The sequence below is a fragment of the Onychostruthus taczanowskii genome, unplaced genomic scaffold (assembly GCF_017590055.1).
Source record: "Onychostruthus taczanowskii isolate IOZ18803 unplaced genomic scaffold, ASM1759005v1 scaffold105, whole genome shotgun sequence".
Lineage (NCBI taxonomy): Eukaryota > Metazoa > Chordata > Aves > Passeriformes > Passeridae > Onychostruthus > Onychostruthus taczanowskii.
The window spans coordinates 982,874-1,005,575 of record NW_024497078.1 but is presented as its reverse complement, the minus strand read 5'-3'; the positions used below and the strand labels follow the sequence as shown (position 1 = coordinate 1,005,575).

At 39.1% G+C, this 22,702-nt stretch overlaps 1 protein-coding gene across 1 annotated transcript in view; it reads left to right on the top strand.

Moving 5' to 3' along the window:
- Positions 1-21,930, top strand: part of DDX10 (DEAD-box helicase 10) — a 155,369-nt gene extending 133,439 nt beyond the window's left edge. Inside the window, exons 17-18 of the mRNA XM_041414685.1 lie at positions 11,531-11,664; positions 21,237-21,930. Of these exons, the coding sequence (XP_041270619.1) occupies positions 11,531-11,664; positions 21,237-21,426 (324 nt within the window). The 3' untranslated portion in view covers positions 21,427-21,930. The remainder of the gene's footprint in view (positions 1-11,530; positions 11,665-21,236) is intronic.
- Positions 21,931-22,702: the final 772 nt, after the last annotated feature.

Genomic DNA, 22,702 nt, shown 5'->3' with positions numbered 1-22,702 from the left:
TCAAAGAAAGAATGGTTGGGAGCACAGCCTGTCTTAGATATTTCAAAATTGACAAATAATCTGTGCCCTCTGTTACCCATTGATCTCATTTATCAACTTGTTGTCACGGGAAGCAGTATTTGGGGTGCTAAAATGGATTGCCAGCAAGGTGCTGATGCTCTCAAAGAAACTGATCACCTTCAGCAGTGGTACCTCTTCATCACAGCTGTGAAGAGGAGTTATGGAATAGTGACGTTAATTATGCCTTTAAGAAAAGGCGTCTACAAATTACTTTTTAATATTTTTTTTTTACTTATACATAATGTATAAAGCAGGATTCTGTACTTATTTAATAAAAATAGACTTAATACAAAAGCAAGTTTAATTAAACTCATAACTGGAGATGTCAGAATGCTGATTATAGGTCTGAATATACTTCTTTCTAAATTTAGTTATATATTCTGAATTTCATGATGGATGTTATGTACTCAGTGCTTTGGGAAGTCATGCATAATGTAACAAGAATATTCAGTTAACAGTACCTCTAGCAAATGTTCTCTGTGCTAATGCTGTATGCCAAGTACAATGTGATATAACAAATTATTTATTTATTTTCAATAGATCATTAAATTTTATCCTCAAAATTTTGTGAATTTGCAAGAACTTAAAAAGGAGGCATAAGCCATTTAAAATACATGCGTGAGGAGATAGGTTTGTGAATGCAATCAAATCATAATTGGATTTTATAATCAGGTTGCTCTTCTGAGGCAGAAATAATTTTAGTGACCCCATAATGCTGAAATCCTACACTTCTCCGTGGCAAAGACTTGTAGTCCTGAGGAAAGCAAAAATCCTACTTTGAAAATAAAATGTTCCCCTTGCAGAGATGTGTGACTGTGCAAAGAGAACCAGTCACTTATGGCCCACCATTTCTCAGTGGAGAAATACTGCAATGTCTCTGAAATCAGTTTAAAAGTCACAGTTCTTTTGTTTGACAGTCTTTATCTACTATAACAGATGCAAAAGGTTTCTAAGGAAAAAAAGTGATGACTTTCATATTAGGTCAAGAACTGAAGGATTACACAAATATAAATCATCCACCTCGGGTAGTGGAGAAAGTAGCATTTGAATATAATTTCTGTGTGTGGGTTGTGCTGTGGTTGCTCCCTTCAGATTTTGATCAAGACTGAAATACTAAGGACCAATGACTAACTCATCCTTGAGGATGGGTCTCAGGGGAGAATTAATGTGGCCTCAGGAAGCCCTGTCTGACCCCTCAGCAGTTCAGAAATACTAAGCAAAATAAGTTTAAGCATTTGTTTCTGCTAGAGATGGAACACCCCAGCAGGGCTATACTTGGCAGTGTCTACACTCCAGCCAGTGGCTGCTGTTTGGGTTTGCTGTTCCTGTCCCCAGTGCTTACTGATAGATGGCAAGTGGTGATTGCAAGCAGATTTTGTAGCACCAGAAAGTTGGTAGAGCACTTCAGCTGTTTGCACTGGAGTTCAGAGTGAGCAGTGAAGTTAGGCTAAAATGACTTCTCCCGACAGCTTTCTAAGCATGTTGTGATCTGTTTTCAAATCAGAGAGATTAATATTTATCCTTCTTATTTTCATTTTCTTCACATATTCTATATATGTTGCAAATATTTGGGGGAATGGGGAAAAAATAATGTTATATTTATTAATAACCTGATAGATAAAAATCATTGACTCAATAACAATAACAAGAAGAGTTATTAAAATACATATTTTAAATTGTTAGGTACATTTTTTATTTTTGAGAACTTTAAAATGGTGGCTAAAATGAAGACATTAAGGAATGAACTATGAAAAAATTTGCTCGAAAAATCTAAAAAATGATTCAAGAAATAAAGTTGCTAAGTTTCAGATAGAGATGTGATTTAGAGAACAGTCAATAACAGGGAAAATTAACTGCTTTTTTGTAACAACTTGTATTCTTTCCTCATTCTGAAATACTTTATTTATTTCATACATTTGATAAGTTAAATTCAAGGTGCCATTAAAAGTTGAAAAACATATTAGGATTTGAGGAACTGGTTATCTTTGTTTATTTGAACCATCCTCTTTCAGCCAGTGAATGTATATTAGGTTTGAGTCTTTTAGCCGTACCAAAATCTCATAAGATACGATGCTTAGAAGTAGGAAATTTTGCTAGCAGCAGAGAATGTTTAACATGTAATAAATGTTAAACTTACAATACAGCATCTGCTTGGATCAATTTAATTTTGCCTACATGTATGTGCTGTATTTAAGATGAGCCTTTTTAATTAGTAACTTTTAAATAATATGCATATAATATACATATTTTAGAAAATAATTAAAATTCTGGTTGGAATCAGTTTCAATTTGAGATGGAATAGGAATCAGCTTGACAGTAATGGCAGTTAAAAAATGAGTAATAATCAATTGGCAAAAAAGTGATGGATCTTCTATCATTTGCTTATGCAAAATTAAAAACTAGGAATTGAAATGATTAGCATAAAATAGTGGTACACATTTTGTGTTAAGTCCAGTGTAAAACAACTGTGCCCCAGAATACTGGCATTAAAAAAAAAATTCACGGATTTAAATTGATTCCCCCGATGTTGCTCTCTCTGATTCCTTGAGAAATGGATGTAAAATAGCATTGCTTTAGTACAGTATGAAGAGTGAAAGTTTGTGCCTGCCTGTGCAATGTTAATGACATTATGTCTAACCATACCTAAGTTTGATCATTCAGATACTTTTACCAAAAGATAATTTTCAGGGAGTTAGGTAGAGCCATGTTTCACAAAAGCTGTCCCCACAGGAGCTGAATGCCAAGGTAATCAATCATACAGCGCACTGCATCCTCTTGTTATGGATATAGTACATTATTTATGCAGTATAAAGATTTTTTTAGATGTTGTTGAAATGAACAGGCTAGCACATGGCAACTCTAGGTTGTAATAAGTTACATGAGCTGAAAATTGCAATTTCATAGGTTAAAATTGGTATCGATGCCTTCAATGCTTGCAGCAAGTTAGAAACTGATTTGCTGCAAGTGTGGAAGTTTGGGGAGCAGCAAAAGTTCTGTTAGAAGTCTGTGGTATGTCAATTACATGTACAGATGAGTTTTTGTATACCACTTGTATTTCTTACTGAATCTAAGAGTTGTTACTCAGTCACTGGAAATAGGGTAAAACTTTTTGGCAGCAGTACAAAACCCAAAGACTGTTTGAGAGATAGCACACTTTAGGTTCTTCAGCGAACCGTTGCATAGGATATAATCAGGCACGGTCTTCTGATGGAAAATTGTCTCAGCTTTCAATTTTTCCCTCACTGCATTGTTCCACACATTTTGGTTTTGCTGAGAACAAGATAGTCATCTTCACCACATTCATTTAATAAGCTGTTGTATTTGTATGAGAAGCCCTAAAAGACTGATAGAAAACAGAATGGTGGTGGAAGAAATAATTGCTTCCATGGAATGAGGGTGACCTGCTTCCGTTCTTCCTGTCAGATATTTTGGTTCGTTTGAAGGGAAATTTGCAGTCATACCTGTATAGAATGATTTTCAAGTTGTGATCATTACCCCTCCGTGGCTGAAGAGTTCTGAAACTGAGAGACTTCCAGGGTTATTGGCAAAGCACTGCTGTTCCTTACCATGCCTTGGTATATTTTATTACGGTTACCTTAAGTTAACTCAAAAAGTTACGTGCTTTTTGAGGCCATGTAAACTCCTGAATACTTCTGGGAAACACTCATGGCTTTGGTAAAGAGAAGAGGTGCCTTTGTGTATTCCACCATGCATTCATTAATTCTGTTGCTATTGATTTCATTCTTCTATACCTGGGACTTCTTCCTCTTGGCTGTTTTTCTGCATCCTTTGCAGTCATGCAGTCAGCTCTTGTGCCATTCTCATGCCTTCTTACTTTCCTCATTTCCTATTCTCTTCCATTTTTGAAATAGATTTGGACAGCTCTTCTCTCCCCCTTGGCTCCATTTGTCATCGCTGTCATCTCCATCAGATCTTCTCTTGGTTGTCTTCCTCTCTTAGGCCCTCTCACTTTTGCTTTACAATTCTTCCCTGTTTGTCTTTGATTCCCACTTTCACTGGTCTTTTGTACTTTTTGAGCTGCCACGTTTCTTCATGCCTTTCTGTTCGTTTGCAGTGTAAACATGTTTCAGTTCTAGTTCTACTCAGCATACATTAATCAGTCTTCCTCTCACTTGTTGGTCATTCATTTGGCCTTTCCATATCCACTCCAGTTTTAGGGGTTTTGCAAATGTGACCACACTCTGTTCTGGTGTCTCTCTTCTCTACTAGCCCCTCCTTTGTGATTTCTGGAATCTTAGAATATTCAGTCTCTTTCTGTGATGATGCACAGCCTTTTGCTTTTTTCACTTCTCTTACTCATAGAGAAAAATACAAATTCATGTCTGTACTCAGGAGACTTATTTCAGTTTCTCTACTCCAGCTGTACCTTTTTGCCTAAATTAAAATCTTAGCTGACGGATTTAATGGATTAGGCAATACTCAAGAAAAAGGTTCAAGCTTCTTTGCTACCTTCTTTCACAGTCATTCTGTGTATGACCAATTTATCTCACTTCAGCCTATGCCTCAGCATTGCCATGGCCGCTTTCTGGTGCTTATCTAAATCCTTCCTAATTCTCCATTTGTCTTCTCATTTACCACAGATGACAAATGTGTTCTCTCCTTCCTGAAAGTTCTCCTGTAGGTTCTCCTTGTACTTGCATTCCCCAAGCCTGCTGCACACATATTTTGACATTTTACTCAATTCCTTGAGTAACACTAACTCAGCAATTATTCTTAATTTGGGTTGAATTTATTGCTTTGAAGTTGCTTTACATTACTTTAGACCTGAAAATTTGTTTCTTTCAATTAGTTGGCCTAAAGATCTTGCGTCACATAAATCTTTCATGTTCTTCATACTTGTCATTTTTAAGACATGCCCATCATACTTTTTCATGTAGATCAAATTGTTATCAGGTGATATTATAATTTTCTGTCTGCTGCTGGATGGCTGCCAGTCTACCTCAGAATCTTTTTCAGTTTCCTCATTGAAGTTCCCGTTTGCAGAAATGCTTGTGGAAGTACCAGAGGGCAGGTCTCTGCTGTGTCATGCCCATTGTTCAAATCTTCCCCAGGCAGCTTGCTTCCTTGTCATGCATCAGTCTGGATTCATCTGTTCTCTTGTGGCTTCTACGTAGTGCTTACACTTTTTGTGCCAATAGTTGTCTTTTGCAGAAAGAGATTCATGGCTTAAGAAGGTGAATTCAACAACAAAAAAAGCAATTAATAATAAATGACCCTGCAATTCTGCAGCATCAGGCAGTTCTTTCTGATTTACTGGTTAGTTGTTTTGAAATCTGAACAAATATGAAACTGTTGCAGCTGCTACGTAGGTCTGGAGCAAAGGCACACTAGGTCTTGTTCTCACAGCGAGCAATTGGGTCGCTGCCCTGAGCAGCAATGCCTCTTCTGTTTCTTTTCCTCAGTTCACGTCAAACCACCAGAACGAGTTAAAATAACTTTCACTGCCTGGAATTAATTTGATTCATATTTTTCTCCCTGTAAGTATGCTATTTTAGATGCATGTTTTGTACAAGCATTTAGAATACGTGACTTAAGCAGTACAGTGAAAGCATAAAAATTGTGTCATTGGACAAACACTTAATGGCAGTGTAGCTCTTGGTTGTGTACTGAATACAAATAAGTTGTTTCAAGAAAAGAGCAGAACAAACCAGTTTACAGAATTACGTGACCTAAAAGGCTTCCCTTCTAATTATTTCATGTCAGTGCTGCTGTTGATCTGTTCCTTTTTGAAGAACACCCATCACTAAGCAAAGAGTGGTTCCGGTCTGCAGTCTCTGCTGTGAGTAGTGCAGGTGGTGGGATACTGCTGTGTTGCAGCAGGGATGCAGCTCCCCCAGGCTTGTGCAAAAGTGTTGGACAGTGATACAGAGAAGATTCTCTCGTGTGGGTACCATCTCGGGACATATGCCACGGTTCCCTTGAGAAGGTGGATGTGTTGAAATGTTTGAACACAGACCCTACACTAGAGACTTACTTTGCATATTTGAGGTGACAGCCATGACTGCTGTGAACCTGAAAGTGGAGAGAAAGGAGGAGTGTAAAGACAGTCCAAGGGTTATGTGTTGTGAATGTAAGTTCAAAAATATTGTTCTGCACTGTAGTTTTCTAGTTGGAGTTTAGCAGGTTTTTTTGGTTTGGGTTTTTTTTTTTTTTTGATATGGCCATAGACTTTTGGACAAGTATGCTGGCATGTTTAATTCTCTCAGACTTCAGTAATTTCTATTTACACTGCTACTTTCCAGAATATAACTTATTTCAGTGTGTATTTTGCTTCTAGTGCTACCTATCTAGTAACTTAGTTTCTTTTCTGTTATTTTTTCATGTCTGTAACATGAATTACATTTAAGGTAACAGTGTAGTTGTTTTATCCTGATACTAGTCTTCCCTGTTGCTAAAATCACCTTGATAATTGTGGCTAATAACGACTTGTCTTTACAATAAGTATTCTACACGTGTCGTTGAAGAACAAATTGGAAAAGGAGAAGTGTAAGGTCTAGTTCTGAGACATATCCATAATAATTGAAATCCAAATACATTAAAACAAAAGGTCTCTGAGTAGATTTAGAACTTCTTATCAATATCTATGAGTTTTGTGTTTTCAGTGCTTCTGAACTATGCTTGTGGCAGGAGCCATTTCCATCACAAATTGCTTTGCTATAGTTACACAGGAATTTGAATGTCAGAATACATGCATCAATGTCTGCTAGTTTGGAACACAGGCTTACCCATTCACTGACCATAAAATGTGGGGCATTTAGGAAAGCCAAGAAAGAAAACTAAATATTCTCATGTGCATTATGTGAGAGCAGTGGTAAGAGTAAGGTTGTGCTGGCTAAACGAGGCATACTGTATTGGTTGGGATCTCGGATGGCTTAAAAGAAATAAAAAATTACTGCGTGAAACCTCAGTGTGACTGTAACTGCTAGTCATCGGGAATGGTGAATGATTGAAGATGAAGCTAAGAGTTGTCTGTCCCTTCTAGTGAAAACCAAGAATCAAATTCTCTGAAGTGTTGTAAAAGCCAGGAGTTATGACCGACTCATTCCAGAGCCCAAAGATCAGTGAGATCATCTTAGTGCAAGGGTCGTGTCTGGCTGACTAACCTGGAACCTTGGTTTCCCCAGTTTTTGGCTATCAGCCTATCTGGCCATAGCCATGGAACATGGATGCACTTTAGATGGTAAAGAGGGGAACTTTGAGTTTTGGCACAGCTTGGACAGCTCTGTGTTTGTCAGATCACGTGTAGTTAGCTTCACTGCTCCCAGTCAGTTTTCAGTATATGCTAGGGCTTTTGTCTTGATCTTCAGAAAAACTGTTGGATCAAACACCCTAGCAACATCAAAGGCTGTATTTCATTTTTGAACTGCCAGAAAAGCTGTATTCCTCTGGGGCAATGTAGATGATGAAATATCAGAGCAATCATTCATCAGCTGGGGACAGTGTGTTGGGTTGGGGTACAGGCTATGAAAAAAACACAACCCTGTGAGGTGATCAGGTGAATCCAGAGTAACATATTTTAAAAGAAATGCTATAAAACCTCTCTGTATATATTAATGGCTTCCATCATAAACATGATGCAAAAGCAACTTCTATTTTTATCTAAAAAATTGTCAAAAAGAAGAAAATTTCAAGTGCTGTCAGGTCTTACAAGATATTTCATTTTTAAATATCCTCTTATATGAGCCATAATATGCTAAACTTTTGAAAAGTTGTGCACCTGTGTTGGGTAACCTCCCAGCAGTGTTTTAGAACTTACCTTTTCTTGGCATTACAATCACAGGCATCCCTTATTGGGAGAGGCCATGGTAGCAAAAACTAAAGGGTGGCATAGCTCAAAAAAGACACTTATTGTGTAAGTGTGAAGGACTCAAACTAAGTGTGGTCAAATTCTAAACAAACCTTAAGAATTTTATTTCCAGCTAATTGGAAATGTTCTCCCACTGTGCTTTGTAAAGTACTATTGACAGAACTGATAATGCTTAAGCAATTATTTCTCCCCTCTCAACCTGGTTGCTAGAAACGGATAAATTGCCTAAAGAGTTGAACATCAAAAATGCAACTCTAGACAATGTAATTGGAGGGAACAAAACCTTATTAAATTAGATATAAATTAAATACCACAATAGATAAGTATTTCAGAAATGAAATCTTGGTGAATACAATATTTTTCTATGTATAGGTCTTCATGGTGTTTTTTTCAGTTCTCTTTTTTTTTTTTCCTCTTGATGATAGTCAGATAATTGCCACCTGAGTGCCTATTCCTTGGTAGAAATGAGACATCATTCTAGTGGTTTTGAACATTTGAGTCTCTTGGGTGTCTGAGGTACATCAGTTTGTTCATTTTAAGTTTCTCTTAGGCTGCCTGACTCATTTACCTGAGCTCCATCAGCCATTCAGGCCCCTTCGTTATCATTATGTCTTGTAACTTGTTGGAAGGTAGAATTGGAGGTATTCTGTTGATAAAGATGGCAAAAGCTCTAGAGGAACCTGTCCTGTCTGTGTCACGGGGTGCATGTTTTCAAAATGACTGAAGTAAGGTCAGATGTGATTGTTGGCTTGGTACAATGTGGAATGTTGAAGGCAACAGAATTTCCAAAACTTCCAGTACAGAAATTCTGCTGAATTTTTCTGAAATGTTAAGTTTGCATAAGAAGAATCTATTCTTCAGAGGGAGACTGTGTGAATGCAAGAATGACTGCATATCAGTGTCATGTTCAAACTGAAAGTCTTTGTGCAGGTTTCTGTGGAACTAGAATTACAAAATACGTGGGCTGGTGTGGTACGAAGAGAGAGCTTGTAATCCCTGAGCAGAATCAAAAGATGATTGCCACTGAATTCAGTTCTCTGGCCAGCCTGATTTGATGTCTTTGATGTCAAGCATGGCAAGTTTTCTTCCACAATTGAGCTTCACAATAAATACGCACTCCAAAGTGTGTGTTACATTGCAGCCAGCCTTAGACATGAAGTACAGGCCATCAAAATCTCTTCTTCTAATGTCTTTTGATGGCAATTGCCTTAGGACAAGTCTAGTCCTGAGTCTGTAAATTGCATCCTAATTGTGTCTGAAGAACTTTTACACGTGTCATTTTGAACTATGATTTTACTTCTTTTCTGCAGCTCTTGTGGTGAGTAATGTGAAGTCACAAGATTTCTTCTTCCTGACTGGCTGATAAAAATTGAAGTGAGAGAGGAAAAATAATGAGTTTCTGTTGTTCAGCTGTGGATGATAAATGTTCCTGCTCAGGCTCTTAACATTTTCAGGGTCTTAGAAATATTTTAATGAATATGTAAGCAGTGATACTTACAAGAAATACAACCTCATGATTCCTGATGAGTGAAAGAGGCATCTTTGCCAATTATTTCTTTTGCTATAGCAAGCATTATGTTTAGCACTTCTCTGCATGTTTTCTGCTGGACAAAATTAGTATGAATGTGTAATTAAAGCAAGGGTTTGGTCTGTGTGTCATAATGGAGAATATTAATGAATAGCCCAAGTTTTAAAAGATGACTGCCAATAAATGTTAGTAGTACAGAACTCTGTTGCATCGTGTCATGCATACATATTAAAAATACATTGTTTCGTACAACAGCTTTGAATGCTACTTCTCTTCTTCTTTTCTTTTTCAATATAAGATTGGTATGCACCAGCTATATCAAAAGAGTAAGTGAATTGGAAGGACAAGTAAAGAGCAAATATTTAATGTTGTTAGAAATTAAAATAAGCTATAATTTAATGCAGAACGATTTTCAAATAAGAAAATTCATTAGCAAAAAGGTGACCTTCAGAATAGTTTTCTGTGGAGTTAGTAATGGTCTATAATATTGTACTAAGAGATGAGCTTGAAGACATTTTTTTATAAGCAAAAACCCTGCAAAACCAAAACTGGTTTTCTTGTGAAGTGGTACCTGAAGTTCCTGAGAATCAACATGCTTTTCTTTTGGTGGTTGTTACCTTAGGAAGCTTGTAGTGCTGGAGTCTGACAATGCTTTTAGTCATTTTATACACCTATATATATATATATATATATATACACTTGTATTTAAAGTGGTGAACAACAAAATGTGTGTTCAGTATGTTTTTCCTCTGCCTTCCTCTGCCAGACTGCAAATCTGGCTTTTGTCCCTTTCTTCTACTTGCTTTCAGTACACTGCAGAAGTGTTGCTAGTCAAGCAAGAATGGATTCTTGTAGTGGTGACTAATCTTACCTTCACCAGCTCATTGCCTTTCACTCACTGTATATGCAGATATAAAAGAGACCATTGGTATGGTTTCTGTTTGACTTTTAAATTTATTTTTATTGCAGGAAGGTACGTGCACATAAAGACTGTTCTTTGAAAACTTGATGATAGAAATTACGAAAAAGCAAAACAAAAATTAACTTTAAATATATAATGATGTGAAGTTATTCATAGAATGAAAGATCATTTAAACGAGTACTGTTTTAGAAACTCAGCTGTGTGCGTGTTGATTAGATATATAAACAAAAGGTAGCAATGTCTTTAATTATAATTTCTTGGAATTTGTTTTTGCTTTCCAGCATAAATATGCATGGATCTGGGGTTCACATTGCTTAGAAATGCCTAAAAGCTTGCTGTCTGCAATTGCCTTTGCCCTCCAGTGTATCTGGTTGCTTTGTGCCTACTAGCAAAAATTTACAAAAAGTGGTACCATCAGTTCAGGATGAAGTAGAGCAGAACCTGTGTCTGCAAAATTAGCCAGCTTTTTTATATTATCCAGTACTTTTATGGAGCAGCATCTTCTGTGCTCTCTTTGTTAAAGAATTAGTGAGGCACTGCCACACCCTGGGGAGCTTGCCAATGCCATCAGCCCATCCTGAGATGTGCTGTGGGGACAGAGGGAAGCTGAGTCCTGGAGAGGAGGGGTAAGGGGATCTGGGAAGATGCCTGAAGAGCATGGATCTCTTGCAGAGGATGGTTGAAAGTCCCTTAGGCAGTTAATTCAGCTTAAGCAGCTTTTTGGTTTTTAACTGCAAGGACACACGGATGAGTTTTAAATCAGACTATTTCATTAAATTCACCTAACAGCAGTGATTTATGTGTCCACCTGTGAGTATCTCTTTGCCAGTGTGTTTCTGAGGGACAGTAAAGCTGCTTAGACACTTGCATTCAGATGGCTGTTGATTAGTTGCTGTCCAGATCTCTCCTAGATTTCGTAGATTTAAGATTACAATATTGGAAAGTAGAATTTGAACATAAATCCTTGTGCTTCCTTTTTTAATAATGTTTCTTCTCTTCAACCTTTAACAAACAGCCTTGGAGGAGAGTACTGATGATGACAGAAATTATTCTCTTTTCCTGGCTATAGAATTGGTGGTGTTTGACTGCTTGGGGGCAGTGGTTTTTGTTACAGCCTCCCTATTAATGGGGTTATGACAAGTAACATGGACTGGTTTGCTTGTCATGTAACTCTCCAATTGTCACCTCACAGGCTGAAGAGGAAACAGTGGCCTTTCTTGATCACAGTGGAAGTGAAGAAGAGTTTGATCCAAGCACTCTTCCAGATCCTGATAAATACAAAGACTCTGATGCAGAGCAGGATTCAGAAAGTGAAGACAGCTATAGGTATGCACCATCTTCCATGTTCATTTTAAAATTATGTTTTTTAAATAAACTGTTTTGTTTACATGTTAGGAATTTGTCTTACAGTCCATGGGATTTAGTATTTGACTTATAAACATTTGTGTGTTAGGTGCTGAACAGAAATCTGAGATAAAGACTATTATTTTCTTTTGTGGAGTTGTATAAGAATGATTTTTGAGTGTGTATTGAAGGGATCTGGGTGAGACTGTTTCACATGAAAAAATCTTGACTAATGTACTGGAGGTTTCATGTGTTTCTGTGGTGGGTTTACCCTCTCTGGATGCTCAGTGCCCACCAAACCCACTCTATCACTGACCTCCTCTGCTGGGCAGGGGAGAGAAAATGTAGTGAACAGCTCAGGGGTTGAAATAACACCAGGAGAGATTCCTCACCAGCTACTGTCGTGGGTGAAGCAGACTTGACTTGTGAAGAAATGAATTTATTTATTGCCAATTACATGGCAGTAGGGTAATGAGAAATAAACCCAAATCTTAAAACACCTTTTCCCCACGTCTCTCTTCTTCTCAGGATTAACTTACAATTTCTTCTACATCCTCATCCTCAGCAGCACAGAAGGATGGGGAATGGAGGTTGCAGTCAGTTCATCACCTGTTGTTTCTGCCACTCCTTTCTCCTCAGGAGAGGATCCTTTCCCTGCTTCCATTTGGGGTCTCTCCCACAGGGGGCTTCTTCCACAGTCTTCTTCAACTCTTTCCTGTAGGCTGCAATTCTTTGTGAACTACTATAGGTCTCTTCCATGGCATACAGTCCTTCAGGAAAGGTTCCTCCAGGGAGGACTCAAGTCCTGCCAGCAAATGTGGATGTGCTCCAGCATGGGCTCCTCTCTCCACAGGGCCACCGGTCCTGCCAGGAGCCTGCTCCAGTGCAGGCTTCCCGAGCTATCACAGCCTTCTGGGGCTCTATGGTCTGTGGGGGTGCAGCTGCCTCACCATGGGCTGTGGGAGAATCTCAGCTCTGGCACCTGGAGCACCTCCAGCCCCTCCTTCTGTACTGACCTGGGGGTCTGCAGGGCTGTTCCTTTAATGTACTCTCACTGCTCTCTCTGGCTGCTTTTGCGCTGTTTTTTCTCCCCATCTATGCTATCCCAGAGGCACTCCCACTATCACTGATGGGCTCAGCCTTGGCCAGTGGTGGGTCTGTCCTGTTTCAGAAATGCATTTCTGTTCTGTCACAGGGCAGGTTCTTTCTGTGTGGAAGGAAAAATGTTGAAGTACTTTAAGGATTTCATGATCCTTTTGCACCTGTGATGTATTAAATAAATTTGTGTATGGTAAAACTTGATAAGTTCTATGATTCAGTATTGTTCAGACTCTTCAAGACTCAAGTGAAGTGGACTCTGAGTAGAAGTAAATGTATCATAATCAATTCAGTTAATTCAAATCAGTGTTTATAATTGTATGAACCAGAATAATTTGTTTAATGTAGTTTAGTAGAAAAGCACAGGGTGGGAATGAGGATTTGTAATTGATGCCAGCATACTGTGGGAAGATGAAGGGATACCACATGAAGTCCTGTGTGGTTCACTGCAACAAGAAGGCCACTTGCGTGTTTCTGACAAACGCTGTATCATGTAACAGATTGAGAAGGATGATCTTGACACCTAAATGGGAGCACAGATGTCTAAGTTCATAAAGCTCTTGCTTTTCACATCTGAATCGGTGAATCCTAGGGGCTAGATTGTCCTTACCTGTGTGTCAGTGTGTTGTGGAGTCAGTATGCAGGACTGGGTGTGGGACATGGATTTAAGGCCTACATAGCCCTAAGTTAACAGGCTGCTGGCCATGTCATCTGGAGAGCCTGTTCACCAGTGAATGCCCATAGAACTGACAAGGATGGGGAAAAGCATTGCTTTTTTTGAGCAGCAGTGAATCGCTCCTTCTTTATGTGAGGGGAGTATGTATTCATACATCACGTTTTGTATTGATCCTTTCCTCAGAATGTCAGCTAGACTCAAGATTAGCTGCATTTTAAGAATAAAAGTTGACAGAGATGGACAGATTTTTGGCAGTGGGAGTAAGTGCAGACTTTTGTTGGATCAGTGGCTGATCTGGCCCCCCTAGAGTAAGGTCATGTGCTCTTAAGGAGAGCAAGGACTCAAAGAAAATCAAGGTCCTTGATAATCTTGCCTTCCTGTGGAGTAGATTAGGAAAGAAAGAGCATACACCGAAGGAAACCAGGGAGGTTTCCTTTAGTGTATCTCTAACATACCTACACTGATTATCAAAGCTGCCTTTGGAGCTGGAGAACAGACCACTACACACATTGAAGGAATGTGGTTTCGTCAACACTGCTTACTGGAAACAGTCCTTGGCCTGTCTTACTGCACCAAAATACTGAGACATTTCCCAGAAGAGCTTTAGTTGGCACCATGTGAAGTTGCAGCAGTTGTGGACAATCTCATGCCAATACTCGTGCCCGCACCGTGCCCAAATCCATTTAGCCTATACCAACATGACTGATACTCCCTGGGCAGGCCATGGCCAGCACAGGATTATCCATCACATGCTGCACTGTCACCGGAGTCACCAATGGTGCTGCCTTCCAGCACACCCTGCTCAGGCACCCTTAGAAACAGAAAGGCTGTTTGCAGCTGCTCCAAAGTCAGCTTTGGTGCTCAGTGTGGGTATGTCTGGTGAGCTGCTCTGAGCACCCTGTAGAAGACTTTTGAGAAAGAGCAAAATACAGTGAAGGAAATTAATTTGAGGATGTTAAATCAACAGTTGTGCCTCATACAGCTCTCTTAGAATTGCTATTGAATTGTATGATAAGTTGCTTTTGGGGCTGGGAAATGTAGATGATTTTTTTAACAAAAACAAATCAGCTGAGAGTAGTGGACAGTCAAATTGGACTTCGAGATTTGAAAACACAACTCTGTTGTGTTTTATATTTCCAAAATCCAGAGATTTTGCTCAAAGAGTTGGATTAAAATGGAAATATGTTGGACTACACTAGCTGCTCCTTGCTTTAAAGGGAGGAAAAAGCTTCTAAAATGGATAATTCACAGTAAGTTTGAGATCTAGGTTGTCTTCCTTCAAAAGTCTTAAAAAAGAGAGTATCTGTCCATGGTTTCAGAAGTGAAAACCATTTTTAATCTCTCAGTCTTCCCACAGAATTTTTTTAAACTGGGAGAGCTGTACAAATAATGAGTTAAATTTGCCTTTGCATAAAAATTCCCTTCCAGCCATACCTCTATAAGCAGAGTAATTAATGACTTCAAGCATGTAATATGAGATTAATTTTTGTATATCTAGCAACATTCATCATATTTGGTTTAAGGCTATCAAATGTGAATTGTTAATGAGGTGAAAAATCTAAGAATATAGAACAGGACGAAAGAAAAGTAGCTGGATTTCTTAAATATTCATTTTGCAGTCAAATTGAGGTTTTGGTATTTCTAATTCTTCAACCTCTTTAAAAGTGTTGAGGAAGAGCAAATTGACCTCATTATTATCTTTAAATCTTTAATGGGTGTGACTGATCACATTAACTCCTAGATCATCATGGAGAAGATCTTGGACATGAGGGAAACATCTTAGTTATGGTACTGTTTTGTTTGTGACTTTATGGACAGTCACCAGGTGACAAGTGTGCAAGTTAGTAGTCAGTGCTGCTTTGTTGTGTGCTTTCCTTTATTTATGAAAATTATGGGCAAATTGCAGTTTCTTACAGCTTCCTCTTACAGCAGGATGCTGTAAGGATGCAGGATGCTAAGTTTTAGGTCATCCTTGATGAGGTTGACATTACATTGTCTTTTGAGATGATCATTTGCTCATGAATTCATGAGCAAATCACGGGGCTCCTTCTAAAATGAATTATTCAGGTTATATCTGTGACTTCGTGAAGGCCAGAACTAAATGTTGTGATGGCCAGAAAAGTACCATAGGAGAGACATTATAAAAGGTCTCAGTTTAAAAGCCGTTGTCATTCTGATTAGCTGCAAAATTGGACAGTGAGATAGAGGCTTATATATTCAATTTTAGAGGTGTTTTGATTTATATCAGTGGAGTGGCCAGTAAGAGAATCATAGAATCATTTAGGGTGAAAAAGACCTTTAAGATCAAACTGTTAACCCAGCACTGCCAAGTCCCACTAAACCATGTCCCTCAGTGCCACATATACAAGTCTTTTAAATACTTCCAGGAATGGTGACTTTACCCCCTCCCTGGGCAACCTGTTCCAGGACTTGACAGCAGGCCTTTTGGTGAAGAAATATTTTCTGTTATCCAATCTAAACCTCTACTGGTGCACTTTGAGGCTTTTTCCTCTTGTTCTGTCATTTGTTACCTGGGAGAAGAGCCTGACCCCACCTGGCTGCACCCTCCTGTCAGGCAGCTGCAGAGAGTGATGAGGTTCCCCTGAGCCTCCTTTTCTCCAGGCTGAACACCCCCAGCTCCCTCAGCTGCTTCTCACAGCACTTGTGCTCCAGACCCTTCCCCAGCTCCGTTGCCCTTCCCTGGACACGCTCCAGCCCCTCAATGTCTTTCCTGCAGTGAGGGGCCCAGAGCTGAGCACAGGATTGGAGCTGTGGCCTCAGCAGTGCTGAGTACAGGGGGACGGTCACTGCCCTGCTCCTGCTGCCACACCAGGGCTGATCCAGGCCAGGATGCCATCGGCCTTCTTGGCCACCTGGGCACACCCTGGCTGATGTTCAGCTGCTGTTGACCAGCACCCCCAGGTCCTTTTCCACCAGGCACCTTCCCAGCCACTGCCCCCAGCCTGCAGCACAGCCTGGGGTAGTTGTGACCCCAGTGCAGGACCTGACCTTGGCCTTGCTGAACCTCCTGGAGATGTCCTCATCCCATTCATCCAGCCTGTCCAGCTCTAGAAAATAACACAGCACAATATATTTTAATTACCATTTTTATGTGCTGTAGCATTCTGACAGCAAGTAAGGAAGAAGCTGCACTGGGCTTTATGGAAGGGACTGCAGTAATTAATCTTCATTAGGATTGCTGCCATGACCTTGTGAATTAAAATTTATTACATGGAAAAAGTTTTGGGCACAGCATGTTTGATTAGCAGAATGCCAATATTTATGGGATAACTTATTCCTTACTTTTCTGAACTGTATTTTACTAGCAGATTCATTCATTATTCCTGTACATTTCTTTGAGAAAGAGCTTGTGTGCTTTATTGCAGCCTGGAAACTTGACTCATGGCCTGCAATTCAGCAGCAAGGGTGGTTTGTTTCCAGAGGAATGCTGGTAAACCTATGCTCCAAAGCATCCTCTGATAAATGTTAAGTGAAGCAGAGCCTGTCTAGAGATCTTGCCAGAACCACATTGTTTAAACAACAGCTACTTGGCTGTATGACTGCACGTTTCAAATGGCTGATTCTCAAGCATTTAAAATCTAAATGTTGCAGCTTGTTAAGACATTGCTTAAAACCCAGAAGCGAGTTAAATACTAACAGTTAAAGCTTTCTGTTTTTCCCTGGTATTACCTGAAAACATACTTGTGAGTTTATTTTGTGGTAGTTTAAAATCAGTTTTTTTTGTGTATAGCTGTCAGGGTCATAGTTAGGTCCCGTTTCCCAGATGCCATTCAGACACACCGGTGTTTATTTTAGGAACAGGATTCATAAACTGTACTTTAATGTTTGAGTAATAAATATTTTCTCTCAAACGATAGCATCTTACTTAGGTGTTACAGCTGAGCAAATGGTGGCCACAGAAATTACTGTGCCTATTGATAAGTTGGCTATTGATAGCTCCTCACCTGTGTAAACACAAAGTAAATCCTTTCATCAGGCAGCCTCAGGCAGCTGAAAAGCTTAATTTTACGAGGTGGTAAAAGGAAGGAATTGTAAGCCAGATTCACATGCCACTTTTGAAATGTAGAAGACAAAAGGATGCACTGGCCTTGGTTTGGATCTGAATTGGGGGTTGCTTTCTAAATGAGTTTTTCAGCTAGAAAATAATTTACCTTAGCATAACTTTGTGTTGGTTATTTGTGAACACTAGCTGGTAGTACATCAGTTTTTGTGTTTGTGAGGAATGAGGGGCAATTTATGTCATGGAAACAGTAAAAGGACTGGCTCTGCGGGGTGACAGGCCTTCAGTTAATGGAGACTGAGGAGGAATTCATTTGACAGTAAGTGCAGAAGTTATTCCCTTACAGCTGCTTTTGCACACTGAGTCCTTTCACTTGTGGAGCTGTGAGTTACACCTGTTACAGCTCCTCCAAAGAGCTTTCTGTCCATACAGCTAAGGAAAAGCACCCTGAATGAGCACAGGATATCTCTGAGCACCATGATGCCACACATTTTTCATCTCCCTTATAAAATTGCCACTATCACCTTTTGTAAAAGCTACAACTCTGACTGCTCCTTCAGAGCCCCTTTCCTCACCACCCAAACCAGTGCTGGTAAAAATCCATCCTGGAGGAACAGGGATGGGGGTTGGACTTGCTGTTCTTCAGAGGTCCCTTTCTAACCCAAATCATTCTATGGACAGTCAGTTTGTCTCCCTTCTGCATCTCAAAATTAGGAACATCTTATTCACACGTTTCATGTGATTCTCTGTTTACTTTCCGAAGCTGTCATTATCAAATACTGTTTCCCGTCCACTTTTCTTGCGTCATGAAAACACAACTATTTTGCTCTCTTCATTGCTTGTTGCTTTTGCTGCTGCTGCTTCCTGTGTTATACATTCCTCTTTATTCACTTCTCCAGTTCACAGCCCAGCTGGGGTCAAATTAGTGTGAAAATACACTTGCCTGTGTGTAGATGCATTTTCTGTTTACACTGCTAATCAAGCTGCACAATCCCTCAATAACAGTAAGGAGCGGCTTGACTCAGCAGAATCATCCCACAAAATTTATGATGATAATTATTCATAATTGTGTTGATGTGCTTTGTTTGTGGAAAAAGCTGAGGAATCTCACAGTTCAGTTCTTTCTGAACGTATTTTATATTTAAATGTTTTACCTTTGAGATATCTAGGCCTATGGGTCTCTGAAACTCCAGAAGTGATGATATTTTTTGGTGTTTAAAGTCTGCTGTTTCATAGCTTGTAGGTAGAAATGCATGGCTTGTGAGGTTTCTGCAGTATTTTAATTGCTAAGATGTTTTTAACTAATGTCCTAGATGAAGCATTAGTCAATTATGAATGCAAACTGAGCTTCAGAGTCCGTTCAAAGACTGGAAATAATTGGCTCTTTTGCAAACAAGCTAAAATGCTTTTACTTAATGAGGACTTTCTTGAGCTTTTAAAGTGAACCCCTACAGTCTGTCTTGGTCAAAGTGAACACCATGAAACTCCAGCCCAGACCCACACTGTCTGCTTGGAAACGTGTTAATTCTTTCTGCTTCAGTATGTTTTCATATCCTGTCAGTATAGATTCAGCATTTATGGAATATCTTAAGCACTACGGAGAGAAATGTAAGAGTCCTATTCCCAGAAAAGGAATAGCATGTTGGTAGCGAGGCCTGAAAAGCCACCCCCATGCAAATGACAGCTCAAAGCCAGCAAAGTTGTTATATCCTGTGAATTACAGGAAGAGTGAGTATTTGGAGCAGTCATCATCTCTTCATGGAATGACTGCATGTTTTCAGTTGGAAGAGACCTTCTGGATCATCTCGGTCCAGCAGTCCCTGCCATGGCCAAGGACTCTTTTCACTAGACCATATTTCTTTACATTCTTTTCTTCTTTTCTCTTGGGTAGGCAGAGAAGAACAATATAAAGGTAGGGTATTTAATTTGCCTTAATTGTGGAAACGCAGGGTGTTTCTTACAGGATTTCCCTCCTTCCTCTGGGCTGTAATGAGTAGGCAGGAGGTGGCACCTTGCTTCTATGAAAGGTGGGTGGGATGAGAGAGGGAGGCAGGTCATACTTGTGCAGCCCACCAGCAGAAGGCCATCAGATCTCCTATAATAATTCCTTCATCTCTATGGAGGGGCAGCCAGAAAGCACAGTATACAAGCTGCATTGTGCTGCTGATCCCTCTCAGAGAGCATTTGGGAACTTGCTGGAAACGGTCGTGTTTGGGGTTAATGTTTGGGTTAGCCTGGTTTCCAGTGAGTGGTGAAAGCAGCATTTCACAGACTGTTAACCCTGTTAATGACAAAAAATAAGGTGGGCAGCTGAAGGTGGGTTGAATTGGGCATTGGGCTCCTTTGCTGTGTTGATTCTAAGGACAGTATTCCCCAATTAGAGCTATTTACTGTAACTGCTGTTTCTAATTGTTAAATGTCTAAACAGTATTTCTGGATGGAACAGTTCACAAGCATTACATTTACACTTAAGCAATTGTAAAAACTATAGAGAAAAAACATTTATTGTTGAGACTTTTTTTTTTCAGTTTCTTGCTGAAACTGAGTTTTTTGAGTAGAAATTTGACAAATTTTAATTGAAAATCTGAATTTTAACCAGCTTTTTTAGAAAAGCCTTAACTCCATTTCTGACGTTCCATTTCAATTTTTATTATATTTTAAGAAATACAGACATGAAAAGCTGAGAATGTTGTTTTGTTCCATTTAGCTTGTTTGGGTGGAATGATTTGGGGTGTGGAGGTTTGCATTTTACTCGTTTTGGGGTATGAATTCTACCGTAGACTACAGCAGACAACAACCAGCTCTTCATAATCTGGTTCATAGATATATCTTAGAATAGATTTTATTAGATTGTTTTAAAGTTAGATAAGAAGATGTATAGTATTTTTGCTATGTTTTGGACAAAAACCACATGAAGATGCATGAAAGCTCTGTCTTTTCTCCCATTGTTGTCATATGGCCATGTGGTAGAATCCAGGGTGACAAAACAGATTGGCAGCTGTTTCATCCAGATAGAAGGCTGCAAAAGGAGTTCATTCAAGTATTAAAAAAAAACCAAAACCAAAAACAAAAAAAAAAACAAAAAAAAAAAAAAAAAAAAAAAAAACCCAACCAAAAAAACCCCAAAAAAAAAAAAAAAAAAAAAAAAAACCCAACCAAAAAAACCCCAAAAAAAAAAAAAAAAAAAAAAAAAACCCCCAGCAAAATAAATAGGAATTCACCAGGGAAAATTACTGGGTTTGGGCCTTTCCTCCTCCTCCTCTCATGGCAAAGAAGTGTTTAGTAGCTTCCAAGGGAAATGTCTGAAAGAAGGGGAGAGAGTGATCAAATGAGATAGTCCCAGATCCAAACTGTATTAAGTGTAGGATTTTCCAATGAAAGGACAGTTTTTATATTTTTATTTTTGGTACATATTTATTGTAGGCAAGATCTTGAATGCATGTCAAGGTTCACTGACACATCACAAAATCAGTTCTGTCAAGTTGTCTGTTGCTGTATTAGGCAGCAAATATTAGATAAGACTTACAGCAATATCCTGATCAATTAAGACAACAGAACATCCACCACCACCTCTGTCTGAGGGCAGCTCTAATTTAGACATTCAGAGTTCATCAGCTTCCATTGCTTCACCCTTTTGAATTGTAATTTTGTTTGCTGTTATCTTGACACAAATTTGCCTTGTTTAAAAGGAATTGTTAGATTACATGATGATATTGATTACCACATTTGTTAAAAAGACTAATTGATTTTTTTCTGCAGTGAACTTGAGGAGAAGACTGGAAGAAAGAAGAGAAGCTATAGCAACAGTGCCACAGCAGAAGAAATGCCACTGAAAAGAAAAAAGATGCATTTCAGCCAAGAGGAGGATCCCTGTTTGCCATTAGATACTGGGCTTTCTCTGGCAGAGGATGAAGAGCTTGTACTGCATCTGCTCAACAGTCAGAACTAATTATTTTTTCTGCAGGTTTTCTTCTCTGGGACATTTCCACAATTTTGTCAGTAGTTTACACAAAATTAATTTGGCATCTGGGCAGCTGGATCCCCGTGAATGTAGGTAAATGAGTCAACGTGCAATGGGATTGCCTTAGACTGGCTCACAGGTTATATACAATATTTAGTTTGATTTATAAGGCTTTCTAAATGAACTTTTCAACCTGAATCTCCAGGTGTCATTTTGCATAGCATGTTCATAATTTTAAATCTCCCAGTTTTGAAACAATTACCTTCTTTTATTTTCATCTTGCTGTAAATGCAAACAGGATGTTCCTTTCTTGACCATGCCAGGTTTGTTATTTTGGAAGATATATATGTGTACTAAAATTTTTAAGGAAGAAATACTGTTGGCAGCTCAGATCATATTACTTAAAAACAAAGTATGTACTTTCTTCTGTGTATAAGGCACATATTTTAAGAATATTTTAATAAAATTTCTAGAGCCTTGATGTAAACTTAACTGTGTCTCTTTCAGCTTTGTTACGAAAGCTTATATTTATCCTTCAGGTATCACTTCTGTTATGATTCTGTCACTGGTGTTAGGCAATTCAGAAAACAACATTTAGAAGCTAAAACTGAGTCTTGTCTTTGAATCCCATATGAGTGAGAACACATTGTCTCATGGTTGTATCTGGTCTTTCCATATGAACATATTAAATACTCCTTTTTTTGTCACAGGAATCTATCATCACCTATTCAGTACAACACTTTCCTCCTCTCCCTATACTCTATGCTATCTTTTAGCTCAGTTACCCAAAACTGAAAATATACTGCAAATTCTTGCTTCCAAATGTTTCTTCTACTGTTCTGCCAGCAGGCAGGGTATCATAAAAACAATATTATAGGCAGAGCACATCTGCCATCTGCTCCTTCCTGACAATGTGGAATGAGAAGAAATGACTGAGTTTCACAAACAGCTAAACATGAAAGATGGGACCTGCTTGGCAGCTGATGCACAGTGTTTGTTTAGTTTACAGTGCCCCAGCGGGCCTGGAAAATGTTGTGATCTGGGACCAGCATCACTGACGAATCTGTTAATGAAGAAGGATCTGCTGTGGTGCTGCTGTGACTGGTGCACGTGTCCCATGTGCCATCGTGTGAATGGCTGCAGTGAATGTAATGAGCAGCCTCAGCAAAATACCTGTCTGTGCTGGGATAGCAGATCTCCTGCTCCTGTAGCTGTGGAGGAAGACAGAAAACTGCAGTGCAGAGAGCTCCAGCAGCAGAAAGCT